Genomic DNA, 23,036 nt, shown 5'->3' on the forward strand with positions numbered 1-23,036 from the left:
GGTTCCTCTCCAGACCTTCAAGGGAGAGCTGGCTATGTATTTCATCTCTGATTACTCTGTGCTTCATTTGTTATTTACTTCTCTTACTATAATTTCTTTAGCATTTACTGTATTTCCTCAGAATGATTGTAGTGCCTTTAGTTTCAGGTAGACTCTGATCCATTTGGTCAGTTTCCATCTATTCTTGGCTGACTTCATCTATATGGTAGTAAGAATACAAACAGATACTCTCCTTATTTTATTTCTCTACATGGTTTGATGGTAACCTTTACACACTACCCTGGATTAACTGGCTCTCCTACTATCCCTGATCCATTTCTTTCCACCAAAGCAAATGTTTTCTGTTCTGCTTAAAACTGCTTGCCAAGTTTTGTGTGTGTGTGCATGCATGTGCGCACTTGTGTACAGGTGTACACTTATGTACATATGTATTTCCCACCTTCCATTTATTTTCCACTTTACAATTCATATAACTTTTATTTTATTTTAAATAAGTATTTTTTTAAATTTATTTATTCAGAGAGAGAGACTGAGAGGCAGAGACACAGGCAGAGGGAGAAGCGGGCTCCATGCAGGGAGCCCTACACAGGACTCGATCCTGGGTCTCCAGGATCAGACCCCGGGCTGCAGGCGGCTCTAAACCGCTGCGCCTCCAGGGATGCCCATAACTTTTATATCTAATCTTTAAAACAGCCTTGTCAGGGGTGCCTGGCTGCTTCAGTTGGTAGAGCATGCAACTCTTGATCTCAGAGTTGTAGGTTCAAGCCCGCATTAGTCATAGAGTCTGTTTAAAAATAAATAGATAGAACAGCCTTTTTAGATATCTGGTTATTATCTTCATGTGTTATGAGGAATGACAGAACATGCAAAAAACACAAATAAGGAAACTAGAGTTCTGAATGGCTAAGTGACCTGAATTCCCCAGGTAGTACTTGAATCCAAGTCCAGTGCAGTTTGTGGGTGCTACAAGTAAGAAGGAAGTTCAGAGAAAATCTCTTAAGTTTTTACATTTGGCTTGGAGTTGGTGACCGGCCTTTGTCATAATAGATTCTTTGTGCCCTCATCCAACACAGAATATGGCACTGAACTAATCTACTATAGATAAACATTTCAACCATTCAGTCTACCAATACGAGAGTAGGCCCCAGGCTCTGCCTCATTTCCCATCATAAGCAGAGAGATTAGGCTTTGGGCATTGAGAATGCAAACCAAACAACATAAATTTGTACTATAGCTCAGAAGTTTACCTGTGTCTCTTTTCAATTGTTCTAGGAAGAGTTGCAGGCCAACCTGGACCTGATTCAAACCTACAGACTGCATATTGCCCAAGATATCAATCAAGAAAACTTACAGCTCTTCCTGGGTTCTTACAACGGGTACAGTTGTTTCTTATTCCTCCACTTAAATATAAACTAGGTCTAAGAAGATAATGGACATTTGAAGGAGAGGGGAGGGTAAAATAAACTACTTCTTTGAGTGCTGTGTCATGAGATTGCTCTCATACTGTTACACCACAGTAAAAGAGGAAGGGCTATCAGACAGATAGGACAGCAGCTTTCAAGGAAAATGAATGGGAGCACCTGGCTAGCTTAGTTGGTAGAGTGTGTGACTCTTGATTTTGGGGTCATGAGTTCAAGCCCCACATTAGGTGTAGAGCTTACTTTAAAAAAAAAAAAAAAAGGGATTCCCAGGTGGCTCAGCAGTTTAGCACCTGCCTTCGGCTCAGGGCGTGATCCTGGAGACTCAGGATCGAGTCCCACATCAGGCTCCCTGCATGGAGCCTGCTTCTCCCTCTGCCCGCCCCCCCGCCTCATGAATAAATAACAAAATAATAAAAATAAATAAATAAAAACATAAAAAAATAAAAAATAAAAAATAAAAATAAAAAAAAAGAATGAACCAAAAGCCATTTAGGGCACATTGAAATACCAATTGTAGTTTTAAGATGTTTAGAGATTTAAAAAAGTACCTAAGTTACATGCACACACAAAAACATAGATGTAGGGCAGCCCGGGTGGCTCCGTGGCTTAGTGCCACCTTCAGCTCAGGGCCTGATCCTAGAGACCCGGGATCAAGTTCCACATCCGGCTCCCTGCATGGAGCTTGCTTCTCCCTCTGCCTGTGTCTCTGCCTCTCTCTCTGTCTCTGTCTCTGTCTCTGTCTCTCTCTCTCTCTCTGTGTCTCATGAATAAATAAATAAAATCTTTAAAAAACAACATACACGTAATATGAGGCAGGACAGAAAAATACGTGTAGAAGGGGCAAAGAATAGAAGTCCTAGACCTTGATTCAGTTTCTCTTTGCTGACATCTTGTCATTGGGCAAAAGTAATACATGGACACTAGTAAATTCTCTTTTGTTTGTGTACATTCCAAAACCTGTCACGTCTCCCCCAGTCTCTGAAAGAGTCGGATTTTTATTTTGGTACCAGGTTCTCCAAGGTTAAAACATACTCCTGCTAGTTTTCTGAGTACATGGGAAAAGATTGAGAAAATTTGTCAGCTGTAACTAACCCAAACTCACCCAGAGAGTTTGAACCTCCAACTCCTTTCTTTGTATAACAGAGCCTCCTCATTTTCAGTTGAAATCAGAAAGGTTTGGGAAGCCTGGGTGGCTTAGCAGTTGAGCACCTGCCTTTGGCTCAGGTCGTGATCCTGAAGTCCCAGGATCGGGCCCTTCATCGGGCTCCTTGCACGGAACCTGCTTCTCCCTCTGCCTATGTCTCTGTGTCTCTCATGAATATATATATCAGAAAGGTTTATTAAGTACTGCACTAAACTATGTTAGAGATTTTCCCCAAAAAAGTTCCCCTTCTTTGAAGGAATTTATTCCTATAAACTAGTTGGAAAATTAAACACCATAACTTGAGAGTTTCAGTAGCATTGCTATTGAGTTTTGAAGTTGCCTCTAAACCCTCAGGCTGTTCCTGCCTCAAAACCCCTCAGGGCTGAGCCAGGAACCTCTTACCTGCTCGTACCACTCAGGATGCTCTGAAATGGTTACTCATGAACAAAGTGTAGAAGGGTCCCTTCCCTCATCAGGTGTGAAGGAAAGGTAGTTCCAAATTCCTTGATATATTTTGGTTTTCACAACCAGGAAATAATCTTGAGTTGCCATGACTTTACCTGAAAAGGGTATTGCTTCCTTTGTTTTCTAGACGCAGAGACCTAGAGATTGAAAGACCCTTGCTGGGCCAAAATGATAACAAATCGAAGACATTAAAGTAAGTCCCTCAGTTTCCCTAGTAAATTGCTAAGTATCTTTGCCTTTTATAAACTAATTCAGTATTTAGTGGAATATAGCTGCTATTTGCAGAATGTCATGTCTTATTTTGCCTTTCCCCAGGTGTTCTACTCTCTTGGTGGTAGGGGACAGTTCACCTGCAGTTGAGGCTGTGGTAAGTATGTCCTGATGTTGTGAAGATAAATAAGATTAAACATAATAAAGTGTATACAGCACACTGCTGAAATACTGGAAACAATTGATAAATAGTAGTTTTTGTTATTTCTGATTACATATATCAGGGTTTGCGCTTTATTATCCAGATTGGAAAATGAATTCCTCATCAACTACTAGATTTCATTAGAAGGGATCAGTATTACCTTTGATTGCATTATGTGGTGCAGTTCACTTTGTGGCAAGTACTATGACTGAACACCATTTGCTTATTGTCGGATTTCTGACAGCCCTTCATTCAGCCTTCTGCAGCCACCAGATACAGCCTGGAGCTGTATCAGGCTGGAAGGCTGCTAAGAGCCTATATGCTTTCCTCTGTCTCCTCCTCAAGTATATAATGCACTGGTAAAAATAAAACTGCTAATTGTAGAAAATATGAAAAAAATTTAAAATAGAAGGACAGGAGGAAACATCACAATCCTGTTACCCAAAGGTAAACTATTATTTTTCCTCTAACATACCCTGGGTGATATTAAACATGCAAGGTTTGGGGACCTGGTTACTGATAGGATTTTTGATAGCCTTTTTCCACTTTATAAAGTCAGTAAATCTGTATAATGTTTAGTTTTGTAAATGTACCTTTATTTAACCTCATTCTCCAGTTGATTATATCAGATTTTGCACCATTAATAATGTTGCTCTTGAACATCCATATTGAATTTTTTATCATTTCCCTGGGATAGATTTCTAGAAGTGGAATTAATGTGTCACAAATCATAAACCTTTGCAAAATTTTTGATAACATTTGCAAATTCCTTTCCAGAAAGGACATAGCAGTATGTTGGCACCAACAATGTATGAGAGAACCTGTTTCACAGCATCTTGTCCAACACTGGATTTTTAAATTTTATTAATAATTTAATAGATTAAAATGGTGTCCCACTGTTTTAATGTGAATTTTTTAATTACAAATGAAGTTGACAGTTTTTCATGTGTCTATTACTATTACAATTACTATTACTATTAGTTTTTCCTACAGTATATGTAGTTTAAGTAGGTATCTGTGTGAGATTACGTTGTTTTCTTTAGCAGCCTTCACTTCTGCTCTTTTTAGAGAAAAAGGTTAGGGAGTAAGGCTTTTGGGAAAGGGAGTCTAGTAGCTAATCAGGGATGTAGCCATAGGTGAGAAGGCTTATGGGGCAGAGTAAGTGTAGATTGAGGTAGATGTGATGATATATTCATACCTCTCTGAATCATCCTGTAAAACATTTTGTGTTTGCTATAACATAACGGGATGGCTTAAGCACAGAGGTAAATGACCCTCAAGTCCAAAAAAAAAAAAATTTTCCCCAAAGGTGATAAAGTTATAGTGATGATCCCAACTCATCATGAAGGAGTTTTATAAAGCTCAGTCTTTTCTGGCTATAAAGATAGAGATACATGGTACAAAAATATCTATCAAAAACATTTCTGTAGGAGCACCCAGTTGGTAGAGTGCGCGACCCGCAACCCTTGATCTCAGGGTCATGAGTTTGAGCTCCGCATTGGATATAGAGATTACTTTAAAAAAAACTTTCTTTTTTCTTCACAAACATATGACCTAAAACAGGAAAACATTGTTATTTTTAGAAAATACCCTTAATTAGAATTTTCTAATAATGCTGAGTTATTTGTATAAACTTGCATGGACTTAAAAATAAGATTTCCAGTTCTTTTTCATGACTAGATAGATTGGCCAATACAGAGAAGGTCTTGTTTTCTGATTTCCTCATCTTCAGCATTTATAGATAAGAACTTCAGGAGTCCCATCTGAATCTCAAAGTAGATGCTCTTCTAGACAGATTCTAGCTTGTGAGAGCTAGCATTTTATCCCAAAAATTGATAAGGATTAGAGGGTTGTCCATGCATAGAAGAGCAGGAAGGAACTCCTCAGGTTTTGGTCATTTTTGCTAACTATTCTTGCTCACTTATTCAGCCTCATTTTTTGAGCTTCTCCCTATTTGCTCAACACTTTGGGGGAATACAAAAAATAAATAAGATGGAGTCTCTGCATTTGGGGAGCTGGGTAAAGAGTAGACATGTCAAAAAAAAACCCAACCATTGCATTTGGCTTACCAGTTATGAAGACTTCTTACAGAGTTACAGAAATTACAAAGTGGTAAACCAAAGAAAGCATGATTTATAATATTAAATCCAGATGTGGAAGCTCACTCTTCCAGAAAATATTTGTTACATATCTACTATTCTAAGCACTGTTCTTTGGCAAGGATCCAGTTTTTAAATTCTGCAGTTTAGAGTTAATGATATTCTGTACTAAACTGGTACATTTGCTTATCACTGCCTGCATTGTCATTTGTGTAGAGCAAAAACTTTGGTTTGGTGATCCTCGCTTTTAGATCATCCCCTGATTATAGAAGAGTTTTGTATACCTGCCCATCAGCAATCCCCAGAGTTCAGCTGGATTACTGGTCCTTGCCTAGGTAATTTTAATAACTCCCTAACTGGCTCACTGCCTCTGTAGTCTGTCATACAGGCCACTGCTGGTTACTTTCCTAAAACAAATCCTTTTACCTCAGAAACCTTCTGTGGCTCCTTGCCTTCTGTGGTCAGCTCCAGTCTGCCTCCCAGACTTGCCTTGCAGTGCATCTTCACACCACACCTCTGTAACCCCATATGTGCCCTGTATATTCACTTCACTTCTCCTGGTTCTTTGCTTATGCTTTCCCCCGACTCTGGAAGCCTTCAAACACACACCTCTTCTTTTTACTGTGTCTCTTGAAATCCTGCTCATCCTTCTGTATTCAGCTTAGTTGTGAAATTTTGAAGTGATGTCAGCCTTGTATGTTTTTACCCTTGTAGATTCCACACTCTTAGCAGTGTTTTGTATGTGTATGCTTGGCAAGCATGCATAAAAGGAGAGATTTCGTTGATTAAATTAGCTTCAAAACATTGCTGAACCTAGAGGTTATCTCCCTAAAACCTTTTCTTTGAGGTCCCTGCCTTCATGGGTATAAGAGTTTATGATACCAAAAATGTAAACACATAGGTTGTAATTCTTAATTATGATAACTGCTGTGAGAGGAAAAAAAACGTAGTAGTCAGTATTTAGGTGGAATGGAGAAAGACCTTGAGTCAGAAAACAGGGTGTGTGGAATGGCATACCCATGGTATTAGGGGAGGGGGAAGGAGACTGGGGATTGAGCTTGCTCAGGGCCATTTGTGCTGGGAAGCCATCAGAACCCCAGTGGGTTAAAAAAAAAAAAAAAAAAAAAAGAACCCCAGTGGGTAAGGGCCATGGTCCAATTAACATTTTTAAAAAGCTAACTGGTCCCCAAGTTATGTAGCCTATAGGAGAAATTAGATTCAACATACAGTTCTTTAAATACTCATAGCAGATTGATAAAGTGAAATTAGCCAGTCTTATAGATTTACTCAGAAATAGTCAGATATCAAGTACATCTTATTTTGTATTTTGGTAATTTCTCTGGCTGATTCAGCCATCTCCAAACCAAGCTGTTGATTTTAGAAGATCATTCTCATGCCAAGCTATTTCTTATTTTTCTAGCAATTCATAAACTTGTTTTGTTGGTTTTTTTTTTTTTTCTTTTTTTAAGGTTGAATGCAACTCTCGCCTGAATCCCATAAATACAACTTTGCTAAAGGTAAGGTGCTTTCTTTCCTCGTTGCCAGTCAATTTGTGGGTAAATTATACATGGTTCAAATTATTCTATTTCTGAAATAGTTGCCCAGAATGAAGGAAAGCTGCTTTCTCTCTCTTGTTCCTTTTTTTTTTTTTTTTTAATTTCTTTTTCCTGAATGTATTTTCACTGTAGAAAATTGGAAAATAGGGACATCTGGGTGGCTTAGCGGTTGAGCATCTGCCCTTGGCTCAGGGCGTGATCCCAGAGTACCAGGATCGAGTCCCACATTGGGCTCCCTGCATGGTGCCTGCTTCTCCCTCTGCCTGTGTCTCTGCCTCTTTCTCTCTCTCTGGCTCTCAGGAGTAAATAAATAAAATCTTAAAAAAAGAAAAGAAAAGAAAAGAAAATTGGAAAATAGAGAAAAAAATAAAGAATAAAATTAATGAAAATTACCCATAATCCTACCACCCCTACTACCACTCCTCTTTGGTGACAATATTGATGTCGTGGGGTACCTAGGTGGCTCAGTGGATTAAGCGTGCAACTCTTTGGGCATAGAGTCATGATCTCAGGGTTGTGAGATTGAGCCCCACTTTGGGCTCTGTGCTAAGCGTGGAGCCTGCTTGAGATTCTATCTCACCCTCTGCCCCTCTCTCCCCAAATCTGTACTCACTCTCCAAAAGAAAAAACGGTGTCTTTTTTCCTGTATTATACTTTTTCATTATTAAGGTCAGAATATTTACAGCCCTGTATCTGTTTTCCTCACCTTTTTTTTTTTTTTTTTTTTTTTTAAAAGATTTACGTATTTAGGGCAGCCCTGGTGGCGCAGCAGTTTAGCGCTGCCTGCAGCCCAGGGCGTGATCCTGGAGACCCTGGATCAAGTCCCTCGTCAGGCTCTCTGTATGGTGCCTGCTTCTCCCTCTGCCTCTCTCTCTGTCTCTATGAATAAATAAATAAAATCTTTAAAAAAAAAAAGATTTACGTATTTATTCATGAGAGAGGCAGAGACACAGGTAGTGGGAGAAGCAGGCTCCCATAGGGAGCCCAATGCAGGACTCGATCCCGGATTGCAGGATCACACCCTGAGCCAAAGGCAGATAGATGCTCAACCGCTGAGCCATGCAGGTGTCCCCCTCCTCAACTTTTTAACATGAGCATTTTCCCATGTCATTATAAACTTCATTAGCATTACTTAATATCGTGAGAATTAAAATGAATGATAATTATTTACATGTTATGTCCCATTGTATTAATAAGAAAGCTTCCAGTAACATTCTAATGCTGAGGGTGGGTATATTTTCTTTCTCTTAGGGCAAATAGAGAGCAACTTTTATACTGAATTTCTAGTTGGTGTCAGGTTTCTCTCCCCCTTTTCATTATACCCCAGGCAAGAGTGTCAACCTTGCTTTTTCTACAGCCTGTAGTAAAATGTCCAGAGTTCTGACACCCTGATTTGAATATGGATTAGTGTACTTAAATGCCAGATCTTATGTTGTTTCCTGCTACTTTCTCAGCCTGAAGACCTCTGCTTTCTTCTCTTTCTCTTTGAAGTGCTTGAAAGGGAGGTGCTATCACCAGAAGCAGGCCAAAGTTCCTGGAAATAGAACGGGAGGTTAATGCTCTGAGGTGACAGAACACAGAATGTTCTGAAGTCCAGGTGGTTGATGAACTGGACCAAAACAGGGATGTTATTAGCATATGGTTTCAAATAGTTTTTCACTACAGATTTGAGTCAGTATTCTGAAAGCACAAAACCGAACTCTGTAGTAGCTATAGATGTAGTTATTTCTGGGCAGAAGGGCCTACCATAACAGCATAATTGAACTGACTCTCCAACTATTTGATAGGCATCAGACTTAGAAATAGTCTCTCCTAATATTCTCTTTCTCTCTGCATATGTTGTTTTATATCAGATTTTGGCTCCTAAGCTTCATGAAAATACAGCCTCTTCCAGTTAATTGTGTTTTATACTTTAATCAGGGTATATATTTGTTCCTGATATTATTTGTGAAATTTTAAGGGACTGTTCCATTGACCTCAAATTCCTGTGCTTGCTTTGGCATTCCCATGTGCTAAACAACAGTCCTCACCTCAAAGAAAGTTTTCATGCTAGCGAAGAGAAACAGTGGTTCAGGGCAGCCCCGGTGGCGCAGCGGTTTAGCGCCGCCTGCAGCCCAGGGCGTGATCCTGGGGACCCTGGATCGAGTCCCACATCAGGCTCTCTGTATGATGCCTGCTTCTCCTTCTGCCTGTGTCTCTGTCTCTCTCTCTCTCTATGAATAAATAAATAAAATATTTTTAAAAATCTTTAAAAAAAAGAGAAACAATGGTTCATTTTTTTGAGAGAGAGAGAAAGCACGAGAAACTCTGGTGGGGCAGAGGGGGAGGGAGAAGGAGAATCTTTTTTTTTTTTTTTTTTTTGGTAGGTTTTCACTTATTCTTCCAAGTGAATTTTAGAATCATCTTGTCTAAATCCCTATAGACTCTTTTTGGATTTTTATTGGAGATGCATTAAAGAGATTTATTAGCTTGGAGAGAATCGACATCTTTACATTATTAGTTTTTCCCTCTAGGGGCTAAGTATGTTTTTCATTTATTTAAGCTTCCATCAAGTCCAAGAAGGAGAATCTTAAGCAGGGTCCAAGCTAGCTACATGGGGCTTAATCTCATAACCCCTGAGATTCATGACCTGAGCCAAAACTAAAAGTTGAATGCTCAACCAACTGAGCCACCCAGGCGCGCATATATATATATATATATATATATATATATATATATATATATATATATATATATATTTTTTTTTTTTTTTTTTAAAGATTTTATTTTATTTTATTTTATTCACGAGAGAAACAGAGAGAGAGGCAGGCTCCTCACAGGGAGCCCAATGCCAGATTCGATCCTGGGACTGAGATCAAGCCCTGAGCCAAAGGCAGATGCTCAACCACTGAGCCATCCAGGCGACCCATCTCCTATACCTTTTTTTAAAATTCCAGTCAGCCGGGACAGCCCCATTAGCCCAGTGGTTTAGCGCTGCCTTAGGCCTGGGTTGTGATCCTGGAGACCAGGGATCAAGTCCCACGTCAGGCTCCCTGCATGGAGCCTGCTTCTCCCTCTGCCCACCATCATGAATAAATAAATAAAATCTTTTTAAAAATAATAATAAAATTAATAAATGAGTCTTTAAAAGGGGGGGGCGCTCAAAAAAAATTAAAAAAATAAAAAATAAATAAAATAAAATAAAAGGGGGGGGTGCTCCTTGGTGGCTCAGTCCATTAATGCATCTGCCTTCAGCTCAAGTCATGATCCCAGGGTCCTGGGATTGAGCCCTGTATTGGGCTCCCTGCTCAGCAGGGAGCCTTTTTCTCCCTCTCCTTCCCACTTGTGCTTTCTCTTGCTATCTCTGTCTCTCAAATAAAAACAAAATCTTGAATAAATGAAAAAATAAGAAATGTGACTATTTGGGGTCCAGTTAAGTGTCTGACTCTTGGTTTTGGCTATGGTCATGATCTCGGGGTTGTGGGATCTAGCCCCATATCAGGCTCTGAACTTTGTGCAGAATCTGCTCGGAACTCTCTTTTTCTGTACCCCTCCCTAAAATAGTTTTTTTTTTTTTTAAGGCTTAAAATTTCATTTATTTGACAGAGAGTGTATGCACATGCACAAGCAGGGGGACCAGGAGAAGGAGAGGCAGGTTCCCTGCTGAGCAGAGAGCCTAATGCAGGGCTCGATTCCAGGGCCCTGGGATCGTGAGCCAAAGGCAGACACTTAACCGACTGAGCCATGCAAGCGCACCTAAAATATATAAATCTTCAAAAAAAAAAAAAACCAACAATCTCTTGGGGCACCTGGGTGGCTTAGTCAAGCATCCAACTTTTGATTTCGGCTCAGGTCATGATCTCAGGGTTGTGAGATTGAGTCCTGCCCTGAGTGGAGTCTGCTTAAGATTCTCTCTCTCCTCTCTCTGCCCCTCCCCTCAACACCATTCTCTCTAAAAAGAGAGAGAGAAATGCAAATTCTTTATTCATTAAAGATTTATTTATTCATGAGAGACACAGAGAGAGAGAGGCAGAGGGAGAAAGAAGCAGGCTCCCTGTGGGGAGCTTGATACGGGACACGATCCCAGGACCCCAGGATTATGACCTAAGCCAAAGACAGACACTGGACCACTGAGCCACCTAGGTGTCCCAAGAAATGCAAATTTTAAATCAGAATTTCAAGGGCAGAAACCAAAGAATCTGAGTTTTAACAAGTCTTTTAGGTAATTACAATGTCTACTTACAAAACACTATTCTAGAAATCCTTGCACAGGTGAGAATAACCAGCTGTAAATTATTTATGAGTGAGAGACAGCCTTACCAAATCCAGCTTTGAGAGGAAAGTAGCTGACCAAGTGAGTTGGCTAAATTCAGCATCACCATCTGATTGGAGAAATTCCCTGAGGTGTAGAATGAAGATAATATAGGGCTCAAAGGGAACTTAGGAAGCATGGAACCCTGAGAAGTTAGGGTCATGCTGTTTGAGGACCCTGAAAGTAACATTCTTCAGTTGGGGGCAGAACCCTAGTTGAAGATGGTGGTTAACTTCATTGTCACCCCTAATGGAGGATTCCCAGTCTAGGCTTGAAGGCCAGGCTCTGCATCTTACTGATTAATAAGTATTTAATAATCTTTTCAGATTTACATCCCAAGTTATTGCTAGGATGTTTTTATATAAGGGTGCATTAAGGAAATGTACACTTGGTTGCAGTTACACATTAAGTTTAGGAACCTAAAATTCAATCCTGTTCTGTTTGAAAGGACTCATGGATTTTCAGAGTATGTCCCCTAAGTGTAAATACCAGGTGACTTACATATTTTTCCTCTTTTAGATGGCGGACTGTGGTGGACTGCCCCAAGTTGTACAGGTAAGGAGGGAGTTTGTTTTTTTCTTTTTTTGAAAACACTCATTTGATTCTACCACTTTGCCTGTACAAAGATTAATACCTTCTTATTTTGTCTCCTAGCCTGGAAAGCTCACCGAGGCCTTCAAGTACTTTTTGCAAGGAATGGGCTACAGTGAGTAGGATAAAACTTTCTAGCAAAACTCTAAGGATAATGGGATCATTTTGACATCTGGGGAGCCCACGTTTCTCAGGGCATAACCTCTGTGCTAGCCAGCCTGCAGTCAAGTAGAAACCAAAACGTTTATGGAGCATTCATGTGTGCATATATGTAAGGTGAGCTAATTCATATTAAGCACTTACCTTGTGCCAGGCATTCTGTGTAACCTTAAGAGGTAAGTTCTGTTATTAGTCCCATTTTCTAGAAGAAGAAACTGAAGCTCAAGAAGAGGCTAAGCACATTTCCAGGTAACAATTCACTTGTAGAACCCTACCAGTCTGATTCCAGAGCCCCCGTTTTTAGGCACTGAGGCTTAGGCTTTCCTAAGCTTCTGAACCTGAAATTATGATTTGCCTTTGAACTCAGCTGGTAATGACTCCTGGCCTAGAGAAACACAATGGAGACTTCAGAATAAAGGGTAGTGCCCTCAGTTACATCTGCCCCGCCACAGAAAATGAACTTCTAGAGTAGTTTAGAGGGAGTCCAAGGATGTGTCCATATCGTGTGCCACTGTCCTGGTCTCTTGTATTGTAAGACCCCTAAGCTTTCTCATTTGTCACAGACTATCCACACTTGCTCCTTCCTTGGAATTTTTAAGAAGAAAAACTCTTGAACCCAGGTACAGAGCTCTTTACCCAGTAGGGTGTTTTTTTTTGTTTTGTTTTGTTTTTTTCCCTGTCTTTGGTGTAAATGTGAAAAATGGCCTTTGAACAGCTGCCTGGGCAGCAACTGACCCTGGGTACAGCCTTGTGCCTGGCAGGCAGACTGTGTATGTCTCGTCTAGAGCGGCTGTGTCATCCCCATCTGTGAGCCACTACCAGCCGAGCCCACACCACGTCTCTCTGGCTCACTGGGAGGAGAAGTCCCTCCCCTAGCCAGTTCTCATCCCTTTCCTAGGAGACAGCTGATCTTTCAGTCCATTTCTGATCCAAAACAAATGGCTGTTTATAGTAGAGGGGAAAACAGTTGCCCTCAACTAGTTGAGAAAAGTAACATCTGAGATGCTAATAAAACATCAATCAGCCTCACCTCTCTGAGACCTTAAAATAAAACTTCATCCCCGGCTTAGAATATTCTGTCAGTGTTTACTAGGCAGCCGAGGTTGCCACTTGGCACTCTTGGGTCACTAACCTGCCTTTTCCTGTGTCCATCCTGCTTCCAGTCCCGTATGTGCAGCTCAGTCACCTGAGCACCGAGCCAGGTACATTCCTCTGTGCTGGCCCCGCCCCTGCCTCCCAGCTCTCCTGGCTGCATTGGCTGCCTGCAGCATGTCCGCGGTTTTCCTGTGCAGTGAGAGCCCGATAGAACGTGGCTCATTGTGCCCTAAGAGGGTTAGCCTGCAGGTCCAGCCCTGGTTCCCCAGGAAGAAAAGAGCGGGTTGTAATAGCCAGGCTTCCTCTTATCATCCAAATCCAGGGTCACAGCAGTAGCTGAAATTTTGTAGGCAGAACCCCTCTTCTTACTGATCCTGGCATGAACCCCAGACACAGGAGTCGAAGGGCAGCCTTGCTTCTAAATAGGAGTGTCAGAGCCTGTGCCTAGAAAACTCAGCAGTTAACAGGTGATGGCATCTTTTGATCCCAGCATTGAAATGACAGCTTGGGGAGTGGCCGGTGCTTCAGGAAGATAGGCAGGGAGGTTATGCCAGGTAAGACCATGTCCTGGCCAACCTGGAAGGACTTTGAGGTCAAAGCACTGGTAGGACAGTAGTCTGAGTGAAACACCCCCTGCCCAGAGCCTTTCCCTTGCAGGCACCCTGTACCTTGTTGCCTGCATAGAGATCAGCACCGGGCTCACCTGCCCTCCCCTGTACCCACACTTTTGTATATGTCTCCTCCCCAGGTAGCAAAGGTAGCCTGTGGACACGGATGGTAGTCTTGTTGTATCGGGCTTGCACTGTGTTTGTGAAACACTTTCATACTTGTGTGGTTCGTCTTTCTTTTGGTTTAGTCTTGCATGCACTGCAGGTTTTGGTTACCTATTTGGTTTCCCAAAGCCTTTCTCCTAATCACTGTATGAATGGCGTGGGCATAGCTAAGAAGCTATACTCTGGACTTAGGTTTCCCCATATTCTTCTATGGACTAGAATCAGCCAAGATTCCAACCAGATCCAGAAGATTAAAGCAGCCTTGCATATAGCCATTTACCTAAGCAAATAATGCAAAGTGGAGATGGCTATGTCTTGTCCTGGATCTCACCTTAAATGAGTTGGGAAAGCTAAACAAAGCCTTTGGTAAAATATCTGGATTAACTAATCTTAGCCAGGGTACCATCTTCTAGTCTTCTTGGTTCTTTCTTACAGTACCATCTGCCAGCATGACCCGGCTCGCCCGATCACGAACCCACTCAACCTCGAGTAGCATCGGCTCTGGAGAAAGTGCCTTCAGCCGATCTGTCACCAGCAATCAGTCAGATGGAACTCAAGAATCCTCTGAGTCCCCAGATGTTGTGGATAGACACCAGACCATGGAGGTGTCCTGTTAAGCAGATGCTCCTCCCCTGGACCATGCAAGTCCACCCTCTTTCAACCAACCACTCCATAATATAACATTTCATCCAGCAAACTGGCATTTATCTTTAACTCCTGCATGGCCACTGACACTCTCTGGTATCCTGGATTTATCATTCTCACTGCCTGCCCACCCTCCTTTTTGTATGTACCAAGGACCACTTCCTTACCATTACTGTAACATTCTAGCATCTTTATCTGATCAGATTTCCATATCTTCTCTTGCCAGCTTTTCCTCGTGCTTTCCCAACTACGTATCTGACAAGATTCTTTGATCCTGATGTATGTGTGTGAGCACGCGTGTCTGTGTTTGTGTGTGCATAGTTCTGTGATTTTAGATGTGCTTTCTTGTAGAGCTTCTGCAAAGAAAACCCAGAAAACTAAAAAACAAAGGGGAACTTTTTTTTCATTTTCAATGGTATTTTTAAGGGAAATATACAGAACAGGTTTCTAGGTTGGGTAGGCCACTGCATTCTCTTTTGGTTCCAAATTGGTCAACAAGATTTGCAAAGTAACTTGAGCAGCTCTGAGGAATGTGGAAGATCATGCTTACTGTTGATTGTGACCAATAGAAAGGAGCCTGTTACATAGAGAGGCAGGTAGGGTGACCAGCCACCTCCTTCTGTCCAAATGCATTCACATATGTTATTCTGTAAATAAAAGGGAGGGATATATTCTTTTAGAAGCCCATAAATGATGAGGTTCTGATGCAACATGAAGTTTTTCCTAAGAAGTGAATGTGGCTTCATCACAGCACAGGAAAGTGGAAAACAAAATGTCAGACCTCTGCTCTGCCAGAGCAGTACTGCTGTCACTGCAGCGTCTTATCTTACCAGATAGCCACTAGAAGTGCCTCCTGGGTCTGTGATGAAGAGTGTTTCTCCACCCCTCAATCCTCTGAAAAAGGAGAGGTATGGCCTGAAAATTAATGTACATAGGAACCAGCTGGAGGAAGAGGTACAGACCTTAACAGAATGTCATGCATCACAGGCATAGCCTTGACTTCAGTTGCTTTGTAAGTCAAATTGGTACAGAACCCATTTCTCAGAAAGATTCCTGACAGTTCTTAAAGAAAAGAGTGAAGGGGCCAGTCTATAAAGGCAGCATGTGCAGGTACAATTGGTGTTTAGTGGACTGCTGTGTGAGGGGCTGCAGCCAGCCAGAGTATTGCTGGGAGGAGGATGATACCAGCCGCCACATAGCAAGGGCCCATCTCTTAAGGGCATCATATGTAAGCTCAGGGTTCCACAGTTCCGAATCTTAGGGAGGGGCTTTTCAGACATAGTATTCGCTTTCTGCTGAGATAGGGAATGCGTCACTCTGCCAGAGTACAACTTTTTACAGATTATTAAATAAAGCTGTATATGTCTCATTGTTACCTGATTGCTGGTGTTATTTCTCTCAAGCCATGAACTGGGGCTCGGGGTGGAACCAAGTTACTGTATATGGGCCTCGTACTGGGCATTTTCACATACTTGGTCATTATCTCACCCAAGAAGAAATTAAGACTCCATATAAATAATTTGCCCAAGGTCATACCAATAAACCCATCTAAGATTGAACTCCAAATCCATTAGATACATCTCTATTCCCCTCAAGCCAAAAATCATGAGAAAACAGATCATGCAGTTTCTGACAAAGGAGGAAAGCTAAGGTCTTGGAAGGATGTTCCACATTTCAGCTCTGCCATCTGTGTAGGGTTGCTGGGTCCCACCGTAATGTAGTAATCTGCAACCAGTTGCCTGGGTTCCTCAAACAGACCAGACTCAGTTTCTCCAGAAATGGCTGTCTTTGTACCCACCAATGATATCAGGAGGCCACCACCTTGGGTCAATTTTGAATGCTCCAGGGGCTACTGCTACTATTTGTACCTCAATGTTGCTGTGTCTCTGGGAGCTACTTGTAAAATGACATGGACCCTGCTCATTCTGAGAAAGGAGATGAAGCAAATGCACAGGACAGGTATAGGTCACCAAGTTGAGTTCCAGACAATACATCATAATAGTTCTTGAGCTGGAAGGTGATTGATGGTCACAGTTGCTTTTAAAACCCACATCAAAAAAAAAATAAAAAATAAAAAATAAAAAAAATAAAACCCACATCAATCCAGCCACCATGGCTATATCTGACATGGCTGGTCACCTGTTTTCCCGCCGTAGCCTTGTGCCTAGAGTCCGTCCCTTCCTAACTACACCAGACTGGTCCATACCATACTTTATCTCTTAATTTTCATTTCCTTTCTCCCTGTTCAGTCTAAACACACTTGGGTGTCTGCCTTATGAGATTCAAGGAAGTGGCCAGGTAGACTCTACAAGACCATTGTGTAAAGCTTTTCCTTTTAAATCATCTTACCCAGTTCTCATGGCACCCCCGCAAAGTGGTCAGGTCTGTTTTACAGACAAGGAATAGTTGAGAGTTAAGTGTTTGGGTCAAGGTCACCTATCCTGAAAAATTTCCCAGTTCTTCCAAAATCAATGCATTTTCTTTTTCTTTTCTTTTCTTTTTTTTTTTTTTCAAGATGTATTTATTCGGGGACGCCTGGGTGGTTCAGCAGTTGAGCATCTGCCTTTGGCTCAGGGAGTGATCCTGGAGTGCCAGGATCAAGTCTCACATTGGGCTTCCTACATGGAGACTGCTTCTCCCTCTGCCTGTGTCTCTGCCTCTCCCTCTCAGTCTCTGTCTCAAATAAACAAACAAATAAAATCTTAAAAAAAAAAAAAAAGATGTATTTATTCAGGCAGCCTGGGTGGCTCAGCGGTTTGGTGCTGCCTTCAGCCCAGGGCATGATCCTGGGACCCGGGATCGAGTCCCACGTCAGGCTCCCTGCATGGAGCCTGCTACTCCCTCTGCCTGTGTCTCTGCCTCTCTCTCTGTCTTTCTGTGTCTCTCATGAATAAATAAATAAAATCTTAAAAAAAAAAAAAAGATGTATTTATTCATGAGAGACACAGAGACATAGGCAGAGGGAGAGGCAGGTTCCCTATGGGGAGCCCAATGTGGGACTCCATCCCAGGACCCCAGGATCACGACCTGAGCCAAAGGTAGATGCTCAACCACTGAGCCACCCAGGTGCCCTCAATGCATTTTCATATTCAGCCTTTTATTGAGCATCTACCATAGCCTGGGAGCTATTTGCATCTTCATATATGTTTCCTAATAATGGTCCAGTGAGGTACATGCTAGTCCCATTTTGTGGATGAGAAACTGGTCCAAAGGTAACTACAAATGGTCACAAAACTAATAAGCAGCAGATCTGGGTAAACTAATTCTCAGGTATCTCCTTTGACCTCACCTTGAGGCCAGTCTGAAAGTCTTTCCTGTCAGATAAGAAAGTAGACAAAGTGGTTTGCAGACAGGAGCAGGAAGGTGGACCTGTGCTCATTCCCCTCCCTGCTGTGGGGATACATCCTTGAGTGGCATCACCCATTCTAATATCCTGATTAGAACTTTCTTGGGCAGCCCCGGTGGCACAGCGGATTAGCGCCGCCTGCAGCCTGGGGTGTGATCCTGGAGACCCGGGATCCAGTCCCATGTCAGGCTTCCTGCATGGAGCCTGCTTCTCCCTCTGCCTGTGTCTCTGCCTCTCTCTCTCTCTGAATAAATAAATAAAAAATCTTAAAAAAAAAAAAAAAAAACTTTCTTACACAGGATGTCTTTCCACTCTGGCTCCTCCCAGCTTTTCACACCAAGTGCCCATGGAGTTAAGTCTCAAACCAACCTTGCCTGAGACAAAGGGAGAACCTGAGCTGAAGTGTGCCCTAGCTGGCAGGGCCCCAGTAAAAGCTTCATAGCCTGAACTGGAGTCAGGAGCTGTTTCAGGGTCATTTTGTGTTAAAAGGCATGTCTCAAGAGTGCCTGGGTGACCCAGTCAAGTGTCTGTCTTCAGCTCAGGTCATGAACCTGTGGTCTTGGGATGGAGCCCTGTGTCAGGTTCCCTGCTCAGCGGGCAGAGGGAGTCTTCTCCCTCTCTCATGGCCCCTCCCCCTCGTGAGATTGTGCTCTTTCTCTCTAATCAATTTTTTTTTAAGATTTTGTTTATTCGAGAGAGAGGCAGAGATACAGGCAGAGGGAGAACCAGGCTCCATGCAGGGAGCCCAACGTGGGACTTGATCATGGGTCTCCAGATCACGCTCTGGGCCAAAGAGGGCGCTAAACCGCTGAGCCACCCGGGCTGCCCTAATAATTGAAATCTTAAAAAAAAAAAAAAAAAAAATCATGTCTCCAGGAATACTAAGCCCCCAATGGAAAGGCAGAAGTAGGTGTGGTTATTTCTATTTTAATGAGATAGGGGTTTTATTTAAGTTTTAATGACTTAAGGTAAAACATCAGTCAAAGGCAATTCTAGGGACACCTGGGTGGCTCAGTGGTTGAGCGTCTGCTCAGGCAGTGATCCTGGGGTCCTGGGATATAACTTCTGCATCAGGCTACCTGCAGGGGGCCTGCTTCTCCCTCTGCCCGTGTCTCCGCCTCTCTCTCCTTCATGGATAAATAATTTTTTTAAGGCAATTCTGTCAGAAATTTCTTTATCCTACCTGAGTGATTCTCCAGTTTGGGCTGTGCATCAGAACACAGAAAGCAATTGCTGGCCACACCTATGTAGTTTCTGATCTAGTAGATCTGAGATGGGGCCCAAGAATTTGCCTAACAAACTCCCAGATGATGCTGAGGCTACTGGCCTGAGACCACACTTGGAGAACCACTATCCAGGTCTTGTTACTCAAAGTGCATGGACCAGCAATATGGGTATTGCCTGGGTGGCATTAGCAATTCAGTCCTCAATCCCCACCCCAGACCCACCAAACTAGAACCTGCTATTTAACAAGATCCCTAAGGGATACCTATACACATTAAAGATTGGGACACATCAATCTAAGGCTGTGCTTCCCCCGAAACCAGTTAAGTGCATCTCTTGGAGTATATAAAGTTCAGATTCCTCGGCTTCCCTCTGGTGACTTAGATTCAGAAAATGGAGGAGCAGCCCAGGAATCTGATACCAAAAGAACCTCAGGTGATTATAATAGTCAGGTAAGCTTAGGAAACCCCTCATTTACCTCAGTTCTGTGTTCCTCAGGCAAGACCAAGCCACAAAGCCAGAGAAAAAACTCTAGGATAATGACAAGGCAGCTGCTTCTCTTTTAGAAACAGGAACTTGGGGAAGGTGGCTCCTTGATGGTCTGTGATGCCGTCAGAGGAAATGGGTGGTTGTGAGAACCACAGAACCTGCAGATGTGAGCCGGGAGCCCCAAGGAACCTATGACAGAGCTCAAAGAACCCCAGGCATTCTTCCCTGGCCGGCTGTGCTTGGGAGGGCTGTCCAATGCCGGGGTCCCTAAGGAGCACCAGTCTCCTGTCCCATTGCAGGTCTACAAACTGCTGACCACAACAGATGGCAGAGCTACCCAAAGCGATACCAAGAGCATCTCCCTGAAGAGCCTTCCAGGCTGAGAGGATTCTGGGTATCCTAGGACTAAGGACTTTGACAGATGTCCAGAAGGGCCCTCCAAAGCCCTAACCTCTCCAGCCAAAGTATGCATCTAAGCTGAGCCCCTGCCCCAAGCTTTGATGACAGGAAACCAGTAAGTACGCTTGCTTTTGTTTTCTGATGGCCCTGGGACTGAAGACAGATGGTCCCCTCAGAGGCTGGGAGTGGGCTTTACAGTGGGTGGAGGTATACATTCCAGGAAAAGAAGTTCTGTTAAGGATGTAAGGGGGTAGTTTTTAGGGTCCCCAAAGGAACCCAGGCTTCCCCATTACTCCTTTGACTGCTGGGCCCCCCCACCCTGCCCACCAGAGAATTACATTGTAATTCAATGTAATTGAATTGGGACACATCAATCCAAGGCTGTGCTTCCCCTGAAACCAGTTAAGTGCATCTCTTGGAGTATATAAAGTTCAGATTCCTCGGCTTCCCTCTGGTGACTTAGATTCAGAAAATGGAGGAGCAGCCCATTTTTACATTTACATTACATTTTACATTTACATTACAATGTAACTCCAGCTTGTTTTCATGCCCATTCTGGTCCCATCTCCATCATCTCAATCACCAATGTGCTGTATGACTTTGGAGCCCCCTCTGGGTTACAGCCTTCCAATGTCATCTCTGAAGGCATTTTCTACTATAGTATCGACAGTTCCTCTCACAAGGGTGATGTTTCTCAGTAGAGAGACAGATCTCCCTTTAGCTCAATCCAAATTCATCACTCTTACCTCCACCACTGATAAATACCTTCAGAAGCACAAAAACACAAAAGACATGGATTGTAGACCTAACTCTGCACTAACCAGCTGTGTGAGAGTGAGCACGAGGTTACCCTCTCTGAGCTCTGATCATTGTAAGTGAATGGGTTTCAAAGCTGCTGATCTGTCAAAGGATCAAGTGAAAAAGATTAAAAAACGGTAGGCAGTGTGCTAGTCTCAGCAGCTTTTACTCTTTCCTTCCACCCACTGGCCTGGGCCCCCTAGAAAGTGCATAGCACACAGTAAATTGTTTAAATACGCATGTAGTTAATAATTCAATTCTCTTTGAAGTTTTGGCCACACTTCCTCCTAAGCCTGCGTACCCTGAGGTCTTCATTTCACCCCCAGGAAGCTGCTTGGCCAGATGAAGGGAGCTGGCGAGGTCAGGGAAGGAAGGGGTGCTTCCCGGCTCCACCTGCTGTAGGAAGAAGTCTCTGGGTTTAGTGCAGTTGGTGATTGTGGTAACTTTGTGTTGCTGAAGGAGGGGAAAGGAAACTAAACTTTACTAAACACCCACTTTACACCAGCTCCCTGACTTCTCTCCACTACCCAGTGGAGTTGGTACTATCCCCGTTTCAAATACAAGACCAAGGTTATGTGCTTTGTGTAAGGAGGTCACACAACTGGAACCTAGTTGGTCTGAATTAATCACTTAAGATTTTATTTTAAATCTCTCCCAGGAGAGATCTCTCCCTAAGATTTTCTGGACTCATGTCCACACAGTTAAGCATAGAGCTTATATCTGATACCCAAGAGGAAAGGAAAGGCTGAGGAGTAGCAGGAATTTCGAAAATCTGATGTGCAGGGGAGCCCTAGCAGTGAGGGCATTAAATACCTCAGGAAGCAGCAGTACCATCTCAGCCTGCCAAAGCTTCAGGATCCCAAAGTCTGAGCAGGAAATGGCTGCCAGGAGCCATTTCCTAAAAAGGGGCCCATTTTGTATTAAGGAGTTCCATCCCCACAAGTATAGAACTCTCCATGATAATGACAGAAACCCATACTTACTCAAGCATGGTGAAGGGTTCAAAGGCAAGGCCAGAGCCTGCTATATCACTGTCATTCCATGAGATCCTCCAGGGAACCAAGCTGGTATGTATATGAAACTATCTGAAAGAACAAAACCACTTCCCTGAAACACTTTAATAAAATGTTTAAAAAATTACCATTACCCTGAAACCTGGGAGTTAAAATTATTCTAAGGATAAGACACTTGTCCAAAGAGCTAATAATCATTTTGTCCATTTAGTTAATATGTGTTGAACATCTTTTATGGGCCAGGTGCCTCATGAAATGTTGAGGAAACAGAAACAGAAAAAGAGGTCTTGGTCCTCATTGAGCTGTGGAATAATGGCAAATTAAACACTCTAATAGGGGATCCCTGGGTGGCGCAGCAGTTTAGCGCCTTCCTTCGGCCTGGGGCATGATCCTGGAGTCCCGGGATCGAGACCCGCATCGGGTTCCCTGCATGGAGCCTGCTTCTCCCTCTGCCTGTGTCTCTGCCTCCCTATCTCTGTGTCTCTCATGAATAAATAAATAAAATCTTAAAAAAATAATAAACACTCTAATAAATGATTAGTTAAAACTTGGGAAGGGGTTGCGCCTGGCTGGCTCAGTAATCAGTAGAGTATGGGACACTGGATCATAGGGTTGTGAGTTCGAGCCCCATGTTGGGTGTAGAGATTAGTTAAAAACAAGATTAAAACAAAGAAACAAACAACCTGGGAAAGAATGAACAGGAAGATGAGAAAGAGAAAAGGGGAAGGCTCTCAGGAGCAGCCTCCGGTGAAGCAACATTCAGAACACAATAAAGGAAAAGTGGGCCCTGGCCAGGCTTCTCACATGTCCTATCTTTAAGACCCATATGTAGGTATTGTTATCCCCATTTTTCAGATGAGGAAATGGAGGCAAAGAGCAGGGAAATGGTTCGACAGCCAATCCCTCCAAAGCCTTGCAAGTCATCACTGTGGTGTACAGTCTCCCAGTCATCTTAATTTGCCCTGTGACACCAGTCACAGTGTGCTTAGTGTCACCTTAGCTTATTATGATACCAGCTCCCAAGCCTCCTCAGATCCCCCTTGCCGGGCAGCCTGGGTGGCTCAGTGGTTTAGCGCCTGCCTTCGGCCCAGGGCGTGATCCTGGAGTCCTGGGATT

The 23,036-nt window shown here is 42.9% G+C and overlaps 2 protein-coding genes across 16 annotated transcripts in view; both read left to right on the forward strand.

Annotated features, from left to right (window-relative positions):
- Window positions 1–16,026, forward strand: part of NDRG3 (NDRG family member 3) — a 78,077-nt gene extending 62,051 nt beyond the window's left edge. For 4 of the 15 annotated variants that reach the window (XM_026009743.2, XM_026009744.2, XM_072735989.1 and 1 more), the window contains 8 exons: window positions 1,273–1,376; window positions 3,158–3,223; window positions 3,346–3,397; window positions 7,011–7,058; window positions 11,908–11,943; window positions 12,043–12,094; window positions 13,302–13,340; window positions 14,442–16,026. In XM_026009743.2, coding sequence (XP_025865528.1) covers window positions 1,273–1,376; window positions 3,158–3,223; window positions 3,346–3,397; window positions 7,011–7,058; window positions 11,908–11,943; window positions 12,043–12,094; window positions 13,302–13,340; window positions 14,442–14,623 — 579 coding nt within the window. In that variant the 3' untranslated portion in view covers window positions 14,624–16,026. Of the gene's footprint in view, window positions 1–1,272; window positions 1,377–3,157; window positions 3,224–3,345; window positions 3,398–5,757; window positions 5,877–7,010; window positions 7,059–11,907; window positions 11,944–12,042; window positions 12,095–12,701; window positions 12,863–13,301; window positions 13,341–14,441 lie in introns of those variants that run through there. The other 11 variants (XM_026009746.2, XM_026009745.2, XM_072735991.1 and 8 more) reach the window with 5 other exon arrangements.
- A 2,663-nt stretch (window positions 16,027–18,689) lies between these two features.
- Window positions 18,690–23,036, forward strand: part of SLA2 (Src like adaptor 2) — a 30,644-nt gene continuing 26,297 nt past the window's right edge. Inside the window, exon 1 of the mRNA XM_072735995.1 lies at window positions 18,690–20,224. The gene's annotated coding sequence lies outside the window, so the exon portion shown is untranslated. The remainder of the gene's footprint in view (window positions 20,225–23,036) is intronic.

The sequence above is a fragment of the Vulpes vulpes genome, chromosome 14, assembly GCF_048418805.1.
Source record: "Vulpes vulpes isolate BD-2025 chromosome 14, VulVul3, whole genome shotgun sequence".
Lineage (NCBI taxonomy): Eukaryota > Metazoa > Chordata > Mammalia > Carnivora > Canidae > Vulpes > Vulpes vulpes.